Consider the following 21,552-nt stretch of genomic DNA (forward strand, 5'->3'; position numbering starts at 1 on the left):
GAATGAGGAGAGACAAACAAGTCAGAGTTATACTTAATCTAAATCTGTATTCACTTATTAATAAGGAAAGCATGTCACACCCCACACTCAAGTGAATTATGTGAGTACTCTGCAATAACGATGGCTGGTCGACAAACCACTCTTAGATGCTTTGTTGAGATCCCCGAGACAAAGAATACAAACACCTTTTATAGTAAAGATACACCCCCTTAGTCTACATGACAAAAAACGGATGTGTGGAATGGGTCACAAGGTGAGACTTGATAAATGAGAAAGGAGTATCACCCAGCCAGATAGTATTTGCTATGAAGATTGTTCTTGTTGTACAGAGTTTGGCCCCTAAGACAAGGCTCTGATCTCATCCCTGGTACTTCATAGTACAGAAACATCAATTAATTCTATGGAATGCGAGCTACGAGAGAGGACAAGACCATCATTAATCAGTTGCTAGAGTTAAATCTCAGAAGCTCCTCTCAGTTCACACAGACACAAAATAATTCCAACCCTATTCTGATGCATAAAACAGCCATTCGATGCAATAACAGTATTATAACAATCTTGTAATTTCTCCACGATATGAGTCCAAATACACACCTCCAGGCTTTGTAAGGGATATTTGACTAAGAAGGAGAGTGGTGGAGTGCTGCTTCAGATGACCTGGCCTCCACAATCACCTGATCTCAACCCAATTGAGATGGTTTGGGATGCGTTGGACCGCAGAGTGAAGGAAAATAAACCAACAAGTGCTCAGCATATGTGGGAACTCCTTCAAGACTGTTGGAAAATTATTTCAGGTGAAGCTGGTTGAGAGAATGCCAAGAGTGTGCAAAGCTGTCATCAAGGCAATGGGTGGCTACTTAGAATAATCTAAAATATATTTTGAGTTGTTTAGCACCTTTTTGGTTACTACATGGTTACTACATACATATATATGTGTTATTTCATAGTTTTTGTGTCTTCACTATTATTCTAAAATGGAGAAAATAGTAAAAATAAAGAAACTTGACTGGTACTGTATATAATACAAATTTTAATACACATAAATAAGAGGGTAAAGAGAGAAATGTTCAGTGTTAAGATTAATCATGCTTTTTTGTTGTTAATCAATTGGACTTGGAAGTGGATTATTAGCGGTAGCCTGCTGCCAGTCAAAAGGCTTTTGATCTAAATTTGTCTGAAATCAGTGTGTGATTTATTTACCCTTTGAACTTTATTTGAAAAAAAAATTGGTTTACATATCTGCATTCTTATAATGGTCTCTTCTTTTGTGTTTTCACAAACAAAAATACATGATACAAGGTCAACACTTTTTCCAACAACTACACACGTTAGAGAAGGATCAAGTACAACCCCTTGGTATATAGAAGAGGTGAGAGTCACTGAATATATACTAACATAAAATATATACCTAATATAGAGAGTGATATACATAATCTGGCAATATGTGACTATACATTACATGGAATAGTGTAAACATTTCACCAAATTAATCAACTGTAAGGCCAAACTGGAACAGCTCTGCAATTTCTTTTTACTTCTAGGGTTTTATTACATCTGCAGAGTGGAAGGCCATGTTCCTGCATTCGCAGAGACTGCATTCACGGTAAACCCTGCATATGTTGACTAAATCGTAAATTACCTTTACATTTAAATTGTGCTATACAGAGGATCTTCTGTGCCACAGTTTGAATCTAGGTCTTTGTCTCCACGGTTGTCCAAAATAAATTGAGTTGAGTATTGCTTGTGCCATTGCTGACAGCACAGAACAATGAATTGAGCAAATTCATACATTTGTACAACAAGAAGTAAATGTTTGACATTGAGTTGCAAAATGTTTATTCTTGTGAGTGGTGACCTTACTGGCACTCTGTGTATTGACATCAAGTAATACATATCCTCTCAGACTTTAAGAATAGTCTCTTTCTGATGCATTCTCATAACATTGTCAAATGTGTCTCTAAACTCTGATATGACTTATCCATACACAGTGAATACACAAACACTATCCTTTAGACATTTATTAGAAATAGTCCAAAAAACTATCAGTATCCATCATTTGTTGTTTATTTATGTATATTAAAATTATAATTAAACAGACAAATGAATTAACAATTTAAACTATCCTGTCTGCAGGTATTTAAAAAAGCAAGTCATTAGATATATAGTTTTTTTTTAAAGCATTGATGAATAAACAGCATTATGTATCTCTTTGGATAGTGCCTGATTTTGGGGGCTGGGGTTGAGAGAAGCGGTGGCTGTGGTGCTAGCCGGTGTTTATGTGTCAGATCAGTGGATATTTTTGGCCAGGATGACGACGTAGACGATGTACAGGATGATGACGGTGATGCCGATACCCAGGGCGGAGTGGTTCAGTATCCGTGCTAGACGAGAACTCCTCTCAGCAACCTGCTGGTGACCCTGGTTGTTGGCGTCTCGAGTCTGAGAGCAGAGGGGGGAAGGAAGGAAGGAAAGGAGGGAGGGAGAGTTGTAATTGTTGTAATCATCATTCAGGAAAGAGAGTGAGAGAGAGACTTCAACAGAGAGAGTTCAACGATGATTTAGGGCCATGCTCTTATTTGATTTGAGTTATTTCAGGAGAAGCCGTATTCATTCACAAACACAATGCTTAGCCAACATGCCAACTAAGTCAGAAAATAAAAAGCAGAGATACATTTTTCTATCTCACTGTAGAACATCTACAATAGATCATATTAATAACTACTAGTGATGATATAACAACTTGAACACTAAGTTCCTGTGGCCACACCCCAAGCAGCACTAAGTTGAAACAGCTGTGGATGGAGCACCAACTGTACCTGTGTGCCAGATTCACTCTTGTAGCTCTCTCCCCTAGCTACAGTCTTAGGAATGGGGCTATATTGTGAGACACATTTTGACACCTGTTATGTTTTCTCTTGGGGGAAGAACAAGGTTTGACAGGCAATGCTAAAGTTTCAGTCAACTAACTTAAGTCTCAGTGTCTTTGACTCATCACTCCTTGCCATGGACATCTCGGAGTAGCTGTCTACCAGTCAGTATGCGTCACACACTAAGCAACAGTAAATTTCTTAGCAAATTCTGAACAGCATGTGTGTGTCATATGTGGTCTTGGATTACTTTCTGGCTCCAAATCAGGAAGAGTCTTGTGACAAACAGGAAGTGCCTATAAAACACAAACAACAGGCACCAAAATACCTACTCTTTAGTCCATGTTTAAAAAAGAACAACATGCCCTCCCACTCAACATCGACTTACTCAAGTCTCAATTGAATCAACCTCCCCCTAGTCACATGACGTTGTTAACATGGCCTCCATCTGTTTCTGTCCTCTGGTGAAATATGTGAGTTGGCTTCCACAGCAGGGCTAGGGTTGACTTAAGGTTTAGGCAGAGAGGGTCTGTGTTGATTTAGGTTAGTGTGGCGTGAGAAGGCCTGCCTGCTATTGTAAACCCTTCTCCTGATCACTCACAGCTGGATCATAATTGTTTCTACACGGCTAGCTAGGGGAGAAGGGCTCCTTGGATCTCTCAACAGTGGACAGTTGTTGTGTTTCTGAGGATCTGTGTACTCGCGTGTCTTGAATAATTATCTGGGCACTCTACCAAACGGTTTTCTTCCATTTCCTTGAGGTTCACAAGATTTCCTCCATCCCATCTGTCTGTCTGTATGCTCTGTTTGCCGTGCTATTGCAAAACTTGAAATACATATAGCCTATCCATTTACTAGGCTACTACGTCCAATTACATGAGAGATGTGCGTGGTCATTTGTTGTATGGAATATGAACCCATCACAGCCAGAAAAGGTGAGGGATACTGTATATTCTGGAATATTGTATATTCTGCAATGGTTATGAAAATAAAATAAATAGGAAAAATATTCCTACGTCTAATTATTTTAGATTCTAAAAATATAACATGTTTTCGCTCTCCTCACTGATGGCAAATAGTTGCATTCTTGTTAATAATATGTTTTCCTGTTGATTTTTGTTTATACCCCATTCACACAAAATACTCACTTGCAAGCTTGCAATACAATATTTCAACCACCAGCAGATGTAAGTATGAATGGTATAAAGTTTGCAGGGAGGTAAGTACATTCTCAAGTCTAGTTTCAAAAAAAAATATATAAAACTGGCACAAACACATTTTGGGATATATTTTAAGTGTATGCACGGTATATAAATGAGGACCCAGAAACCTACTGGAAGCTTGATTCTATTCACTTACCCACATAATACTCCATTCCTGATTTCCCCACAGGCCTCTATCAGCACTGCAGCATATTGCTCATATGACTCATCATAATATAATCTGTTGGGCCAGGCTCCTTGAAAACCACATTACATTCAATACCAACTAAATTCCAAATAAAATATTCTGAACAAAACAAGTAACTGAGGAGTGGTTATTCTCCTCTTTTATAAATACTGTATCTGCAATCTGGGATTTGTTCTAAGCAATGTGGGGAGTGCAATGGGATGACAAAGTGAACATTTTATGAATTGTATATGTGGAGGATGTACAACTGAACACATTGTATTGGGGTTTCTGTGTGACCTCATGGAGAGGGAGGGGCAGGATGTGAGATGCTTGATATGTGAGAAAATCCCAAGATCGAACAGAATCAGATCATTAACGGAGTCTGTCTTTCTAATCTCTGCGACATGAAGGGCCTTCTCAGTGACAGTACAGAAATACTGGTGAATGGGCCATTCACTGAGCAACCCAGTGAGCATTTATATTTTTGGGGGTCGTTTATCAGACAATCTAGAGCTACTTCGTACTGTTTCCCCGTGGGAATCAAGCCCAGAACCCTGGCATTGCAAGTGCCATGCTCTACCAACTTAGCCACACGGGACCACGATTGATTTACACTGTCAACAGATTTTTGCTTTTGTCTGTGACTGAAGAGAAGGTTGTCAAAGTGTAGTCAACTTTGTTCTAAAGGCAGAAAGAATCTGATTGGTTTAGGGAAGAACAAATCCGATTGGTTTCTAAAAGGTCAATGGGCGGAGGTTAACAGATGCACATCTTGAAAACATGGAGGAGGTTTGAACTGAGCTTCTTGTAAATAAAAGTTTGAGTTAAAAGTTGTAATGTTTTGAAATATTTGTGATACAGTAGTCAGACAAATGTGACATCTCTTAGATACAACTAGTCTTCTGACTTGAAGCGAAGAGTAAAATGTAGCAAACTAGCAGCAACATGCTAAGATAATCAGAGCAAGCTAGCTAGGTAAGCATTTAGCAACCACTTAGCTACTTATGTTGAATTAATAGACATACAAGTAAGTCAGCTAACATTTGTTTTGTTGAAATGTTAAGGTGAAATGCAAAAAACATCATGGACAGTTATGGACAGTTAAAATGCTAAGCTAAACAGAGCTAGTTGAATAGAGCTAATCTGGTTTCCTGGATGGTACTGTTGACTAACCCCATTCCGTACAAGTTTGCGTAACAGCGGCATTCAAACGAGGCTGCAATGAAAACTAATGGGACTGTCGTGACTGTGTTGGCATCAAAATCTGGGGTGTGAACTATGTTTCTATTAAAGCTTTGATTGACCTAGTAATGACCCGATAGTATTGGAGTAAAGTTGAAAAAAAACCTGACCTTTCCGACACTGTACGTTAAATTGTGACGTGTCATGGCGTAACATACAGCACGCATAAAGCAACTCATTCTGTGTCTTACAGCTTCACTCCACCAGGTGTAGCGCTTCTCTCGCAGTTTAAAAATAAGAAAGGGACAGGGACAGGGTAAGGGGGATGCCTAGTCAATTGTACAACGGCATGCATACATTTTTTTGCGTCATCACTGCAAGCCATCATGCCTCTTAAAAGCCACGACAGCCGCTGTTAAGTTCTGAAGATAACTTTAGCGCCGACCTAAAAACCAGATTCAAATTCGACACAAACCTTCAAATAGGTACAGTTTAAGTCAGAAGTTAACATACACCTTAGCCAAATACATTTAAACTCAGTTTCACAATTCCTGACATTTAATCCTAGTAAAAATGCCCTGTCTTAGGTCAGTTGAGATCACCACTTTATTTTAAGAATGTGAAATGTCAGAATAATAGTAGAGAGAATGATTTATTTAAACTATTATTTCTTTCATCACATTCCCAGTGGGTCAGAAGTTTACATACACTCAATTAGTATTTGGTAGCATTGCCTTTAAATTGTTTAACTTGGGTCAAGTGTTTCGGGTAGCCTTCCACAAGCTTCCCACAATAAGTTGGGTGAATTTCGGCCCATTCCTCCTGACAGAGCTGGTGTAACTGAGAAGGTTTGTAGGCCTCCTTGCTTACACATGCTTTTTCAGTTCTGTCCACATCGGATTGAGGTCAGGGCTTTGTGATGGTCACTCCAATACCTTGACTTTTTTGTCCCAAAGCCATGTTGCCACAACTTTGGAAGTATGCTTGAGGTCATTGTCCATTTGGAAGATCCATTTGCGACCAAGCTTTACCTTCCTGACTGATGTATTGAGATGTTGCTTCAATATATAAATACATTTGATTTGATATATCCACAGAATTTTCCTTCCTCGTGATGCCATCTATTTTGTGTAGTGCACCAGTCCCTCCTGCAGCAAAGCACCCCCACAACGTGATGCTGCCACCCCCGTGCTTCATGGTTGGGATTATGTTCTTCGGCTTGCAAGCCTCCCCCTTTTTCCTCCAAACATAACGATGGTCATTATGGCCAAACATTTCTATTTTTGTTTCATCAGACCACAGGACATTTCTCCAAAAAGTACGGTCTTTGTCTCCATGTGCAGTTGCAAGCCATAGTCTGACCTTTTTTGGTGGTTTTGGAGCAATGGCTTCTTCCTTGCTGAGCGGCCTTCAGGTTGTATCGATATAGGACTCGTTTTACTGTGGATATAGATACTTTTGTACCTGTTTCGTCCAGTATCTTAACAAGGTCCTTTGCTGTTGCTCTGGGATTGATTTGCACTTTTCGCACCAAAGTACGTTCATCTCTAGGAGCCAGAACGTGTCTCCTTCCTGAGCGGTATGACGGCTGCATGGTCCAATGGTGTTTATACTTGCACACTATTGTTTGTAGAGATGAACGTGGTACCTTCAGGTGTTTGGATATTGCTCCCAATCATGAACCAGACTTGTGGAGGTCTACAATTTTTTTTAGGTCTTGGCTGATTTATTTTGATTTTCCCATGATGTCGAGCAAAGAGGCACTGAGTTTGAAGGTAGGCCTTGAAATACATCCACAGGTACACCTGCAATTGACTCAAATTATGTCAATTAGCCTATCACAAGCATCTAAAGCCATGACATAATTTTCTGGAATTTTCCAAGCTGTTTAAAGGGGCAGTCAATTTAGTGTATGTAAACTTCTGACCAACTGGAATTGTGATACAGTGAATTTTAAGTGAAATAATCTGTCTGTAAACATGCACAAAGTAGATGTCCTAACCGACTGGCCAAAACTATAGTTTGTTAACAAGACATTTGTGGAGTGGTTAAAAAACGAGTTTTAATGACTCCAACATAAGTGTATGTAAACTTCCGACTTCAACTGTACTGTATGTAATGACACATTATATACATTCTTTATAGTGTTTAATTTACATTTTAGAGGTGATAAGTTGGACAGATCGGGTGAAGAAATCTGTTTCCGCACACAGTTGATCTCCCTCTTTCCCCTATCCCGCAGTAGGTTTCGCTTCCCCACCCGTCATATAAAAAAAGACCCGACGGAGCTCATTGCCTTCTTCAATCATGCAGAGACGGGCAACATAAATGTCTCGTCATTGATTTGGCTGGAAACTGGAAACGGGAGAAATTGTGCTTAGAATGGTATTCCTATTACAGTTGATCTGGAAGTATTATGTTTTTGGGGCGCTAAAATAAGGTAAATTGTACATTACAGCGCGATGTACAGAAGAAGTGCGTTAGATTAGTAACTACATCCTTTCTTATTCCACTAAGATATAATCAATGAAGGAATACTTACAAGAGTAGACCAAAAACAAACTCTACCATATTCTACCTAATATACAGTACGTACGTGAGGGTAGAGTAGGGTACTGTCAGTAATGGGGATAAGAGGGATGCGTGTGTATAAGCAATATGTTGATAGATAAAGGGGCTATCAAAGGCTTAACTGAAACAATGCTGTTGCTATTTTCATTGACAGCTGTGTCTCTACACTTCACCTAAAATATGACAGAAAAATGTGGAGTGTGGACTGTATTAATTAACACAGACGTTGTGGTGTTTGGTGCATCTGAGCTCTCCATTAAATGATTCTCCCTTAAATTACCTAATTTTCAGCCACTTTCCCTTTTCACCGCATGTTGCTTGTAGGTTCAGCTTAACACATGGCGGATTCATGCCACTAACGGTCCTGCTTACAAAGGAGCTGTGTTCGACAATGTTTCAAATTCATAGATTTGTTAGTTGTTGGGGCCATGATTGTGTATGTTTTTCTAGTCTAAGGCATGGCCACTATAACTTATTTTCTGCATTTCTGTTTCCTCAAAGTGCACTCGGTGACGTTAAACACTAAAAAACAGAGCCTAAAAGATAACAGATAATAAATAATATGTCATAAATAGATGTCTGAAAAAACAGATTTATCGCAGACATGGCCAAATATTGAAGTACTATTCTCAACATATCGTGACAGTCACAATAAAGATAACATTCACAATGAAGTTCAGGGTTTAGAGCAAATACCAACAGCATAAGCAACATCCTACTTGGACCTGTGGTAATGACCCTATTCATTCCCAACAACCCATGGGGCCCAGACAGGGGCCGCTTCATAAAAGGAGGCTGGAGTATCCTAGCAACTGGTGTTAATAGAGTTAGTGTGTGTAATCATTATCTGATATTGCCAGAGTACAGTATAAATAATATTCAAATAATAACTGTGTAAGCACTGTTTTCTTCAGAATGTTAAGAAGACAGGAAAATAGGTGTAATGGATTACTAAATGTACTTGAAACTTGACAAGGGAAACAATAGACAAGCAACCCCTTTTGAAGACAATTGCCAGGAAATTGTGTACAATCTCTAAAAAGGATATGTTCATTGTCCTGTCCGTATTTTATGGCAAATCACTCTAAATCATTTCAAAACCTACTGACTGGAAAACACACAGACACAAATCTAAAACACTTCCGGCCACAGACACGCAACCACACACAAGCACGAGCACAGACACACAACCACGCACGAGCACACACACAGGCAAGCACACACACAGGCAACCACACACGCACACCAGCACACACACACACACACACACACACACACACACACACACACACACACACACACACACACACACACACACACACACACACACACACACACACACACACACACACACACACACACACACACACACACACACACACACACACACACACACACACACACACACACAATAGCTTCTTTCTGCTCTCTGATTATGCCCTCTTGTCCGCCATATTAGAAAGGCCCCACTGTGTGAATGTTGAATTGCCAAGAGGCAGATTCCTGTTGTCCTCCCCTCCCCCGGCCTGTACCCCTATTGACCCTCCAACAGGCCTTTTCCCTTCCTCCTACCCATCCCAGACAACCTGGCGAAAATCCCAAACACAACAGATCCCAAACACAATGCTACTCCCCCTCTCGTGTGTTAGGCCAGGAAAAACACGCTGAAATGTGGAAAGTCCTATAAATCACGACATAACAATATCCTGTATAGATCTCGAACTAACCTAGAACAATCCAAACTCAATAAAATAGGGAATGCAACTAACCAACAATGCATTCGGCAAATATTCAGACCCCTTCACTTTTTCCACATTTAGTTACATTGCAGCCTTATTCTAAAATGGATTAAATAAGGAGATGACTGTGGACTACAGGAAAAGGAGGACCAAGCACGCCCCCATTCTCATCAACGGGCTGTAGTGGGGGAGGTTGAGAGCTTAAGTGCCTTGGTGTCCACATCACCAACAAACTAACATGGTCCAAGCACACCAAGATGTGAAGAGGGCACAACAAAACCTATTCCCCCTCAGGAGACTGAAAAGATTTGGCATGGGTCCTGAGATCCTCAAAAGGTTCTACAGCTGCACCATCGAGAGCATCCTGACTGGTTGTATCACCGCCTGGTAAGGCAACTGCTCGGCCTTCGACCGCAAGGCACTACAGAGGGTAGTGCATATGGCCCAGTCCATCACTGGGGCCAAGCTTCCTGCCATCCAGGACCTCTATACCAGGCGGTGTCAGAGGACGGCTCTAAAAAGTGTCAAAGACTCCAGCCACACCAGTCGTAGACTGTTCTCTCTGCTACCGCATGGCAAGCAGTACCGGAGCGCCAAGTCTAGGACCAAGGGGCATCTAAACAGCTTCTACCCTCAAGCCATTAGACTCCTGAACATCTAATCAAATGGCTATCCAGACTATTTGCACTGCCCCCCACCCTTTACCCCACTGCTAATCTCTGTTATTATCTATGCATAGTCACTTCACAAAGTTGACAGTGCATGTCAGAGCAAAAACCAATCCACAAGGTCAAAGGAATTGTATGTAGAGTTCCAAGACAATATTGTGTCCAGGCACAGATCTGGGGAAGGGTACCAAAACATTTCTGCAGCAATGAGGGCCCTGAGAACACAGTGGCCTCCATCATTCTTAAATGGAAGAAGTTTGGAACCACCAAGACTCGTCCTAGAACTGTCCACCCGGCCAAACTGAACAATCGGGAGAGAAGGGCCTAAGGTCAGGGAGGTGACCAAGAACCCGATGTTCACTCTGACAGAGCTCCAGAGCTCCTCTGTGGAGATGGGAGAATCTTCCAGAAGGACAACCATCTCTGCAGCACTCCACCAATCATGCCTTTATGGTAGAGTGGCCAGTAAAAGGGACATGACAGCCCTCTTGGAGTTTGCCAAAAGGCACCTAAAGGACTCTCACACCATAAGAAACAAGATTCTCTGGTCTGATGAAACCAATATTGAACTATTTGGCCTGAATGCCAAGCGTCACATCTTGAGGAAAGCTATCACAATCCCTACGCTGAAGCATGGTGTCAGTAGCATCATGCTGTGGGGGTGTTTTATCAGTGGCAGGGACTGGGAGACTAGTCAGGATCGAGGGAAAGATGAATAGAGCAAAGTACAGAGAGATCCTTGATGAAAACCTGCTCCAGAGGGCTCAAGACCTCAGACTGAGGCAAAGGTTCACCTTCCAACAGGACAACGACCATGAGCACACAGCCAAGACAATGCAGGAGTAGCTTTGGGTCTCTGAATGTCCTTGAGTGGCCCGGCCAGAGCCCGGACTTGAACCCGATCAAATATCTCTGCAGAGACCTGAAAATAGCTGTGCAGCAACGCTCCTCATCCAATCTGACAGAGCTTGAGAGGATCTGCAGAGAAGAATGGGAGAAACTCCCCAAATGCGGTTGTGCCAAGCTTGTAGCATCATACCCAAGAAGATTCGAGGCTGTAAGCACTGCCAAAAGTGCTTCAACAAAGGACTGAGTAAAGGGTCTGAATACTTATGTAAATGTGATATTTCAGTTTTTTTATTTGTAATAAATTCGCAAAAAATTCAAAAAATCTGTTTTGGGTTATTGTGTGTAGACTGATGGGGATTTATTTTTATTTTTAGAATGACGCTATAATATAACAAAATATGGAAAAAGTTAAGGGGTCTGAATACTTTCCAAATGCACTGTATGTAATCCAAGGGAATCATTTCCACAACAGTAGTTGTAGGCAAGTCAGTTAAGAACAAATTCTTATTTTCCATGACAGCCTAGGAACAGTGGGTTAACTGCCTTGTTCAGGAGCAGAACAATAGCTCAGGGAATTGATCTTGCAAACTTTCAGTTTCTAGTCCAATGCTCCAACCACTAGGCTACCTGCCACCCCAAGATTGGCTGGTGGTGTACTATATGTGAGTGGGCATTAAGTCTATGTGCCAGTCAGACAGTGCTGCTGACTTGGAGACACAGAAAAGAAAACTGTGTTTGCAGTCTGGCTTGTCACCTCTGTACGCAGTGCCAAGCCAAACACTGGCAACTAGCAGCTTGTCGCAACTGAGGCAGGGTGGGAAGGGGTCGGTGTGGGATATTCATGCCAAGCTTCCTGGCAGAGCGTCAAGTAGCCTCTTAGCGAGATAATACACCACTCACCCATTACCGTATATCTTCTCCAGGCCTGAACTGGGTGCGGTCACACCTACTTCCGCTCCCATTGTCAAGCACACCGAGACTTCATCAGGCAGGGTAGCCTGGTTAGAGCGTTGGACTATTAACCGCGAGGTTACAAGTTCAAATCCCCAAGCTGACAAGTTACAGATCTGTCGTTCTGCCCCTGAACAGGCAGTTAACCTACTGTTCCCAGGCCGTCATTGAAAATAAGAATATGTTCTTAACTGACTTGCCTAGTTAAATAACTATTTTCTCACCTCTAGGTTATTTTATTTTAAATGCTATTGTAAGTGCTGTAAGAATATTTTAAGATAAATACACATGCATAGGACTAAAGGTCAAGAGGGAATTAACGATCAATGAAAATAGTTGTTTTTATGTAATAGGGAATCATTGATTCATGGGCCAGATACACGAGAGGAATTTCAGTCCGGGACTCATAGCTACATGTGGCAAGTTTTAATTGGTCCGAATTGTCTATACATTGAGCCTGAAACAAGATACTTGTTATTTGGCTATTGATCCAATTTTACTGCAAGGAATTCTAATTGGTCAACCACAGGCTAAGGTTGGGTTATAGGTTACACCCTGTCTCTTCGTTCTGTGGAGAATCTCTCAGACTAGTGAAGAAGGAACATCTGTCATCTACTTTACAGCATAACAACTATGATGTATTCTCTTTGAATAAATATATATTTTCTCCCCCTGATTTGCTTTGGGGTCTGTGTAATTGAAGAATAACATCAACAGCTAACAGTTCCTATTAATATACTTTAAGTGCCGACAGGTATGATCGCAACACTGCTGATCAGCCATAAATTCCCTTGTTACAGGGGAGATGGAAGTTTGTTGTGTTCAACGGGGGGCAATTGAATGCAAGCTTCACACTGTTTATTATTATTGTGAAAACATGTCTAGCCTGTCTATCAATGTGTAACAGGTTTAACCTGTTATGCTCAACCCACTCAGTTTCTACCACAAAACACCAGAAAATAGCCAAAAAAGTAGAACCAGCTCACCTGCTTTTACATTATTAATAATAATGTTCAGTGTTTCTTTAAAAAAAACATTTTTAAATGAATAATTTCACCAGAGTTCAGTTCAGCAGGGTTGACCTTTAAATTACATGAATGTAAATGAGGGACATGTTGTTGTTTTTCCCCTTAAAATGAACCACTAATCACAAAATAAATAATAATATACAGAAATGACATTGTGAAAGTAACAAAAAAAATGTTTTTAACCTTTATTTAACTAGGCAAGTCAGTTAAGAACAAATTCTCATTTTCAATGACAGCAGGTTAACTGCCTGTTCAGGGGCAGAACAACAGAATTGGACAGCTCAGGGGTTTGAACTTACAACCTTCCGGTTACTAGTCCAACGCTCTAACCACTAGGCAATCAAATGATTGCCTCGCCTGGTTCACCAACTACTTCTCTGATAGAGTTCAGTGTGTCAAATCGGAGGGTCTGCTGTCCGGACCTCTGGCAGTCTCTATGGGGGTGCCACAGGGTTCAATTCTTGGACCGACTCTCTTCTCTATATACATCAATGAGGTCGCTCTTGCTGCTGGTGACTCCCTGATCCACCTCTACGCAGACGACACCATTCTGTATACTCCCGGCCCTTCTTTGGACACTGTGTTAACAACCCTCCAGGCAAGCTTCAATGCCATACAACTCTCCTTCCGTGGCCTCCAATTGCTCTTAAATACAAGTAAAACTAAATCGATGCTCTTCAACCGATCGCTACCTGCACCTACCCGCCTGTCCAACATCACTACTCTGGACGGCTCTGACTTAGAATACGTGGACAACTACAAATACTTAGGTGTCTGGTTAGACTGTAAACTCTCCTTCCAGACCCATATCAAACATCTCCAATCCAAAGTTAAATCTAGAATTGGCTTCCTATTTCGCAACAAAGCATTCTTCACTCATGCTGCCAAACATACCCTTGTAAAACTGACCATCCTACCAATCCTCGAGTTTGGCGATGTCATTTACAAAATAGCCTCCAATACCCTACTCAACAAATTGGATGCAGTCTATCACAGTGCAATCCGTTTTGTCACCAAAGCCCCATATACTACCCACCATTGCGACCTGTACGCTCTCGTTGGCTGGCCCTCGCTTCATACTCGTCGCCAAACCCACTGGCTCCATGTCATCTACAAGACCCTGCTAGGTAAAGTCCCCCCTTATCTCAGCTCGCTGGTCACCATAGCATCTCCCACCTGTAGCACACGCTCCAGCAGGTATATCTCTCTGGTCACCCCCAAAACCAATTCTTTCTTTGGCCGCCTCTCCTTCCAGTTCTCTGCTGCCAGTGACTGGAACGAACTGCAAAAATCTCTGAAACTGGAAACACTTATCTCCCTCACTAGCTTTAAGCACCAACTGTCAGAGCATCTTACAGATTACTGCACCTGTACATAGCCCACCTATAATTTAGCCCAAACAACTACCTCTTTCCCAACTGTATTTAATTTATTTATTTATTTTGCTCCTTTGCACCCCATTATTTTTATTTCTACTTTGCACATTCTTCCATTGCAAAACTACCATTCCAGTGTTTTACTTGCTATATTGTATTTACTTTGCCACCATGGCCTTTTTTGCCTTTACCTCCCTTCTCACCTCATTTGCTCACATTGTATATAGACTTGTTTATACTGTATTATTGACTGTATGTTTGTTTTTACTCCATGTGTAACTCTGTGTCGTTGTATCTGTCGAACTGCTTTGCTTTATCTTGGCCAGGTCGCAATTGTAAATGAGAACTTGTTCTCAACTTGCCTACCTGGTTAAATAAAGGTGAAATAAAAAAATCAAATAAATAAAAACTAGGCCACCCTGCCTTCCCAGTGGGTTAAAATGCACAGAAGGACATCTCAAAATCTGTCAAAATGCAGAATATTTTCACTTTTAGCAAGTCTTTATTTACATATGAAATCAGATTTATTGAAAATTTCACTTGGCCTTTATTAAAACCAGTGAAATGTAATTGAAAATGTAATCTACATCATCCCCAAAAGTAATTATTTGTCATGAGAGGGCTATAAACAATAACTAGTAATCCTACATACTCAAAGAAATGTTAACATCTCACCTTTCTGGTAAAAAAATAGTTGCTGATATGAAGTACAAATATGAAATATTTTACAGTATATAATAGCCCTTGACTTGCCCAGGAGAGGAGGAACTTTACTGAGTGATTATGTCTATGATGGATGTGGATGAAGTCAATTCACCAGCACATTGATCAACCTCAGTTGATGTAGTTATTACATTAGAAGTCATCCACTGGGTTTTGATACTTGATAAAAAGCCACTGTCTCATTGTGAAATAAAGATACCCATAATAACATCTTAGAGGTCTTCAACCTCCTTTCTCTCTTTACCAGGCTTTGACCCGGATGTTTCCTCCATTACCCACATTGATCTATATGAGTCATACCCGGTCAACAATTGGCTATCCATCCTGATATGCATTTGTAATCCCAGTAAGTAAGTAAAGAGACTTGCAATGTGTACACTGCCCACAAAAGGAAGTGGAAACTGAGCTGCACATCCTAACCTCTTGCCAAATGTATGACCATATTAGAGACACATATTTCCGTCAGATTACACAGACCCACAGGAATTCGATAACAAATCCACAGTGCGCAATCTGTGAAATATCACATTGTGCAATCAGAGAGGCAGGATTTGTGACCTGTTGCCAAAAGAAAAGCGCAACCAGTGAAAAACAAACACCATTGTAAATACAACCTATGTTTACATTTGATTTATTTTCCCTTTTGTACTTTAACTATTTGCACATCATTACAACACTGTTGTATATAGACATAATGACATTTGAAATGTCTTTATTCTTTTGGAACTTTTGGAAGTGTAATGTTCACTGTACATTTTTTGTTTATTTAAATTTGGTTTATTATCTATTTAACTTGCTTTGGCAATGTAAACATATGTTAAATTGAAATTGACTTGGGGCTTTTAGGGATAGCTCAGGGTTTCCAGCCCTTTCCTACCCCTCTTCTCAGTGCGGCTGTCCATTCGAGGGTGGGGTTTGGCAAAGGACAAGGGGGAGGGATGTTGGAGTTCTGCTTTTGTCTTTTGCGATTTGATAAGCCCAGTATACCTTTTACATTTTGAATACCACCTCCTCTTACGTCACTCACACAGTCAAGTCATCCGCATGTTTAACCACCCGTATTTAACCACCCATATTCCGGGAAGGGTCCCTCCCTTTCTTACACACACTCTCCTCAATTCCCACTTCGTGCCACATCTCCCCTCCCCCGATCCCCCCAAACCACCATATCCCGAGGACCTTATTCAAAACAGAACTCAAGACTGTGAGACACCCACAGTGTAAGGCCAAAACTATCACAAACATGTTCCTCTCCCCAGCTGTGCAGCCCTCCACCAAGTAGAGAGAGAGATCGAGAGAGAGACCATTATTTAAACAAAACCGGTAACTGGGTTTCTTGGATAATGCTAAAAAAAGACTAGAGTGAGAAATACACTACTGACTACTCTACAAAATGAAACTTTTTTCATTTTGTAGAGTAGTCAGTAGTGTATTTCTCACTCTAGTCTATGTTCTGTGAATTATTTGGGATTACATCTCTACTGGAAACACATTAGTCTACATTACATTTGAATACTCTTAAAACAGCAATAAAAGTCCCACTCACCGAGATGGAGTAGATAAGTGCAGCGATGCCCAGTGGCAGGCAGCAGCACAGCATGGTGAAAATGGAGTAGCCCAGGTAGTCTGGCAGAGGATAAGGCAGAGCTCCACGGGTCACAAACACCGTAGGCTGGACTGTGACGGTGGACTGGGGGTACTCTCCCTGGGGGTATGGCTGGCCGTAAGGGGCCCCAGGAGCTCCTCCATACTGGGGCGGTGGTGCGTATCCCTGGGGATTGGTGGGGTAGCCTGCTGGTACAGGGTATCCTGTGTTGGGGTACTGGGGGTGGTCCTGGTAGGGTGGAGGAGCTGGTTGTCCCATCCCAGACTTCTCATCTGGGTTCCAGCCTGGTGGTGGGGCATTTGGCATCTTGTTGGGATCCATTTTTTTGCGCTGTTGGTGATTTGTTTCCCTTTTATCTTACTTCTCTCTTTTTAAAAATGTTGTGCCTCCTCTCAATCTCTCCAAGTGTTCTTCTGTGTCTCTCTGCCTAAACTGTCTGCCTGCCTACAAGCTGTGTAAAGCAAGCAATTACGTTCTCTCTCTCCCCTCCCCTGTCCGTCCCTGGCAGCTCATTATGTTTAGAGTAGGCCTGTGTGGGTGAGACAGGGAAGGGTTAGGGGTGGGGAAAGACTGAGTAGCTAACTGGAGTCAAATAACAAGTCCAGCAGTCAGGCAGAAATGCTGTCCATCTAATGCAGAGGTATCGTAGCCTGGATAGGAGTTGTGCGCAACCCCCTGGTGATATTATGAACTACATGAGTAACAGTCACAATGAATTATTGTAGTTATTGATGACTGTTCAGTGCAAGATATTTAAATACCTATTTTTCTTTGTTATGATGGAAAACGGTATATTTGATACTGTAATAAGGTAAAACTATAACAAAAGTGATGCTTAAAGTATTTGTTTATGGTAAGTGAACACAGGAAAAAACAGCAAAGTCTGTTGATTGAAGAATAAGAAGAAAAAGTAACAAAGATAATGTAACAAAGGACAAGGCAATAAGATAATGTAACATATACGATAATGTAACAAGATGATGTACCATAATGATAATATAACAAGATAACGTAACAAACAATAACACAACAAGATAATGTAGCATCGATAATGTAAGAAGATAATGTAATATATTGATGAAATAGCAAGACAATGTAACAAATTATAATGTAACAATATAATGTAACAAATGACAATGCAACAAGACCATGTAACATTATGATAATACAACAAAATAATGTAACATAGGCGATAATGCAATAAGATAATGTAACATAAATAGACAGATCCAGTCGGCCGGCCAAATAGGTCCAGTCGGCCTGCTGGCCAGATAGGATAGGACGGAGGGCCAGATGAGACCAGTCGGTCATCCAGCCTAATGGGACCAGCCAGTAGGTAGGTCCGGTCAACCGGCCAAGTAAGTAGGTCTGGCCCGCTGGCTAGGCAGGTAAGTCCGGCCAGAAAGATAGGTCAAGCCAGCCATTAAGGTAGGTCCGGCCTGCCTGCCTGCTAAGTTTGAAAAAATGTGGTGTGGCTGTGTTCAGTCATTATGGTCCAGGCCTTTGAAACCAACCTGGTCTCAGAGCATTTCCTATTATTCTGCAAGTAAATCCGAAACACTCCTTATGATATGTTGCATTTTGTATGTTATGTATTAATTTGTGGATGTCCATCACTCATTTCATATGATATGTTACGAATTACAATTCAAATTTTATCTTACGAAATTGCAAAAATATAGAGTATGTTACGAATTTGCTAAACGTACTATATGTTAAAAAAATTGCCAAATGTATGATATGTTACAAATTCTATGTAGGTGGCTAACGTTAGCTAGCTGGCTAACATTAGCTAAACTAGGGGTTAGGGTTAAGGTTAAATTTAGGAGTTAGGTTAAAGAGTTATGGTTAGGGGAATGGTTAACTAACATGATAAGTAGTTGCAAAGTAGTTCAAACGTAGTAAGTAGTTGAAAAATGGCTAATTATATGAAATGCTGACAAGGTTCAAACTCGCAAACTTATACGTCCACTCATCCACCCTGAACAACTAACCTACTTTTGGTTTTGCCTTAAGTAACTGTAATAGAAATTTTTATGTTTGTGCTTTTCTTATAACTAATTTCTGTGTTCTATTCACTGCTGTTCTATAAACCAATTTCTGTGTTCCTGCAAGGGATTGACTGTACACATCCTCACTATCAGTAGCTGCAATTTGGCAGTACGCCCAGAGCTTGTTTTGAAATATATCTCAGTTTCAAGGTCTCAGCTTAGAGAGAAGAAGCCTCGTGAGTTATTTCTTTGTTCACAAGGCCATTGTCATGATGCAGCAGGAAAGGGCCTTCCCCAAACTGTTGCCACAAAGTTGGAAGCACAGAATCATCTAGAATGTCATTGTATGCTGTAGCGTTAAGATTTCCCCTCACTGGAACTAAGGGGCTTAGCCCAAACCATGAAAAACAGCCCCAGACCATTATTCCTCCACCACCAAACTTTACAGTTGGCACTATGCATTGGGGCAGGTAGCGTTCTCCTGGCATCCACCAAGCCCAGATTTGTCCGTCGGACTGCCAGATGGTGAAGCGTGATTCATCATTCCAGAGAACACGTTTCCACTGCTCCAGAGTCCAATGGAGGCGAGCTTTACACCACTCCAGCCGATGCTTGGCATTGCACATGGTGATGTTAGGCTTGCGCGGCTGTTTGGCCATAGAAACACATTTCATGAAGTTCCCGACAAACAATTATTGTGCAGACGTTGCTTCCAGAGGCAATTTGGAACTCGGTAATGAGTGTTGCAACCAAGGACATTTTTACCAGCTTCGCGGTTCAACACTCGGCGGTCCTATTCTGTGAGCTTGTGAGGCCTACTAATTCGCAGCTGAGCCATTGTTTCTCCTAGACATTTCCACTTCACAATAACAGCTCTTACAGTTGACCGGGGCAGCTCTAGCAGGGCCGAAATTTGGAAAAGTTGGAAAGGTGGAATCCTATAACGGTGCCATGTTAAAGGTCACTTAGCTCTTCAGAAAGGTCATTCGACTGCCAATGTTTGTGTATGGAGATTGCATGGCTGTGTGCTCGATTTTCTACACCGGTCAGCAATGGATGTGGCTAAAACAGCCAAATCCACTAATTTAAAGGGGTGCCCACATACTTTTGTATATGTAGAGTATGTAACTGTATTGACTCACTCTTATCACATTGTTTGAAGAAATGGAATTGAGCATTGGAAATACAAATATACATGCAGGGCCTGTCTCCCGGACCCAAATTAAGTCTACTTCTGGACTAAACAGCATGGTCAACTGAGTTTCCAAAGTGAATGTTCTGTCCAGGAGTATGCTCAATATGGGTCCGGGCAAACTACTCTTGCACAAAAATGTGTAGGTCTAATGCTCTTCTTCAGCTTGTTTCTTCTTGTCTAATTCACACCCTCTGTGACCTTCTGGTTGTATCATACAATGATACACTCTCCACAAATTTCATTCTACAGCCCGTATCAGCTGACTCTCATATCTCAGTTACCATGGCAACCCATGACCACTTCTGAATACACTGTAACCCAGGATAAGGTGATTTTGTTATCATTGCCATACTCTGTTCAAGGTAGAATGCCTGTGAGTAGAGTTTTGGATTTGGACTGTAGCTTGGAAACTGGCAAGGACATACTTGATTGTGCTGGAGGAGATTTATGACCTTGACACACTTTCACTTTTAAAATATTGACATAAGCTGGTGTTCATACCATAGACCGTATGGTTCATATAGTAAAGGACTGTTTCCATGTGCAGTCCAGATGATCTTAGTTTTTCTCAATCGCATACAAGGGATCTGTGTTGAAATGTATCTACAATGAGTGTACAAAACATTAACAATACTTTCCTACTATTGAGTTTCACCTCCCACTCCCTTTTGCCCTCAGAACAGCCTCAATTCGCCGGGGCATAGACTCTAAAAGGTGTCGAAAGCATTCCACAAGGATGTTGGCCCATGTTGACTCCAGTGTCAAGTTGGCTGGATGTCCTTTGGGTGGTGGATTATTCTTGATACACACGGGAAACTGTTGAGCATGAAAAACATGAAAAACGTTGCAGTCCTTGATACAAGCCGGTGCACCTGGCACTTACTACCCTGTTCAAATCACTTGCATATTATGTCTGGCTCATTCACCCCCTGAATGGCTCACACACACAATCCCATGTCTCAATTCTCATGGCTTAAAAATGGTTATTTAACCGGTCTCCTCCCCTGATTGAGGTGGATTTAACAAGTCACATCAACAAGGGCTCATAGCCTTCACCTGGTCAGTCTATTTCATGGAAAGAGCCGGTATTCCTACATTATTTTAGTCATTTTAATTTTGATGAATGATTTTACTGTTCTGTGGTTTTTAGTGTCTTGTGAACACTGTTTTGAAAAATATCTTTCAAAGAAATGCTTGTATGCATTTGAGAAACACTGTACCAGTCTTTTTGCAGTGTCTCATGTAATCCAGTAGATGGCGATGTAGAAGTCTATTTGAACCACTCAGGACATGGGCCTTACATCAAAGAGAGAAAAGTATTTGCAGTATTGACATTTGAGGAGCCTATCAGACTTATTTTATTTAAAGATTCAGCATTTATTTGTATAATGTAATGTAACATTGGACACAGCCA

At 41.2% G+C, this 21,552-nt stretch overlaps 1 protein-coding gene across 1 annotated transcript; it reads right to left on the reverse strand.

The window, feature by feature from the left end:
- Window positions 1-1,010: 1,010 nt before the first annotated feature.
- On the reverse strand, window positions 1,011-17,455 carry LOC123997988 (transmembrane protein 91-like). Its single transcript, XM_046302764.1, has 2 exons — window positions 16,893-17,455; window positions 1,011-2,439 (listed from the first exon to the last, which is right to left on the reverse strand). The coding sequence occupies exons 1-2, from the start codon at window positions 17,271-17,273 to the stop codon at window positions 2,287-2,289; spliced, it is 534 nt and encodes a 177-aa protein (XP_046158720.1). The 5' UTR covers window positions 17,274-17,455; the 3' UTR covers window positions 1,011-2,286.
- Between the last annotated feature and the right edge of the window lie 4,097 nt (window positions 17,456-21,552).

Source organism: Oncorhynchus gorbuscha, linkage group LG15, assembly GCF_021184085.1.
Source record: "Oncorhynchus gorbuscha isolate QuinsamMale2020 ecotype Even-year linkage group LG15, OgorEven_v1.0, whole genome shotgun sequence".
In the NCBI taxonomy this organism is placed as follows: Eukaryota; Metazoa; Chordata; class Actinopteri; order Salmoniformes; family Salmonidae; genus Oncorhynchus; species Oncorhynchus gorbuscha.

Coding starts and splice junctions, on each gene's coding strand:
- LOC123997988 (XM_046302764.1), bottom strand. CDS start 17,273: ATGGATCCCAACAAGATGCCAAATGCCCCACCACCAGGCTGGAACCCA. Junction 2,440..16,892: donor CACTTATCTACTCCATCTCG/GTGAGTGGGACT, acceptor CTCTGCTCTCAG/ACTCGAGACGCCAACAACCA.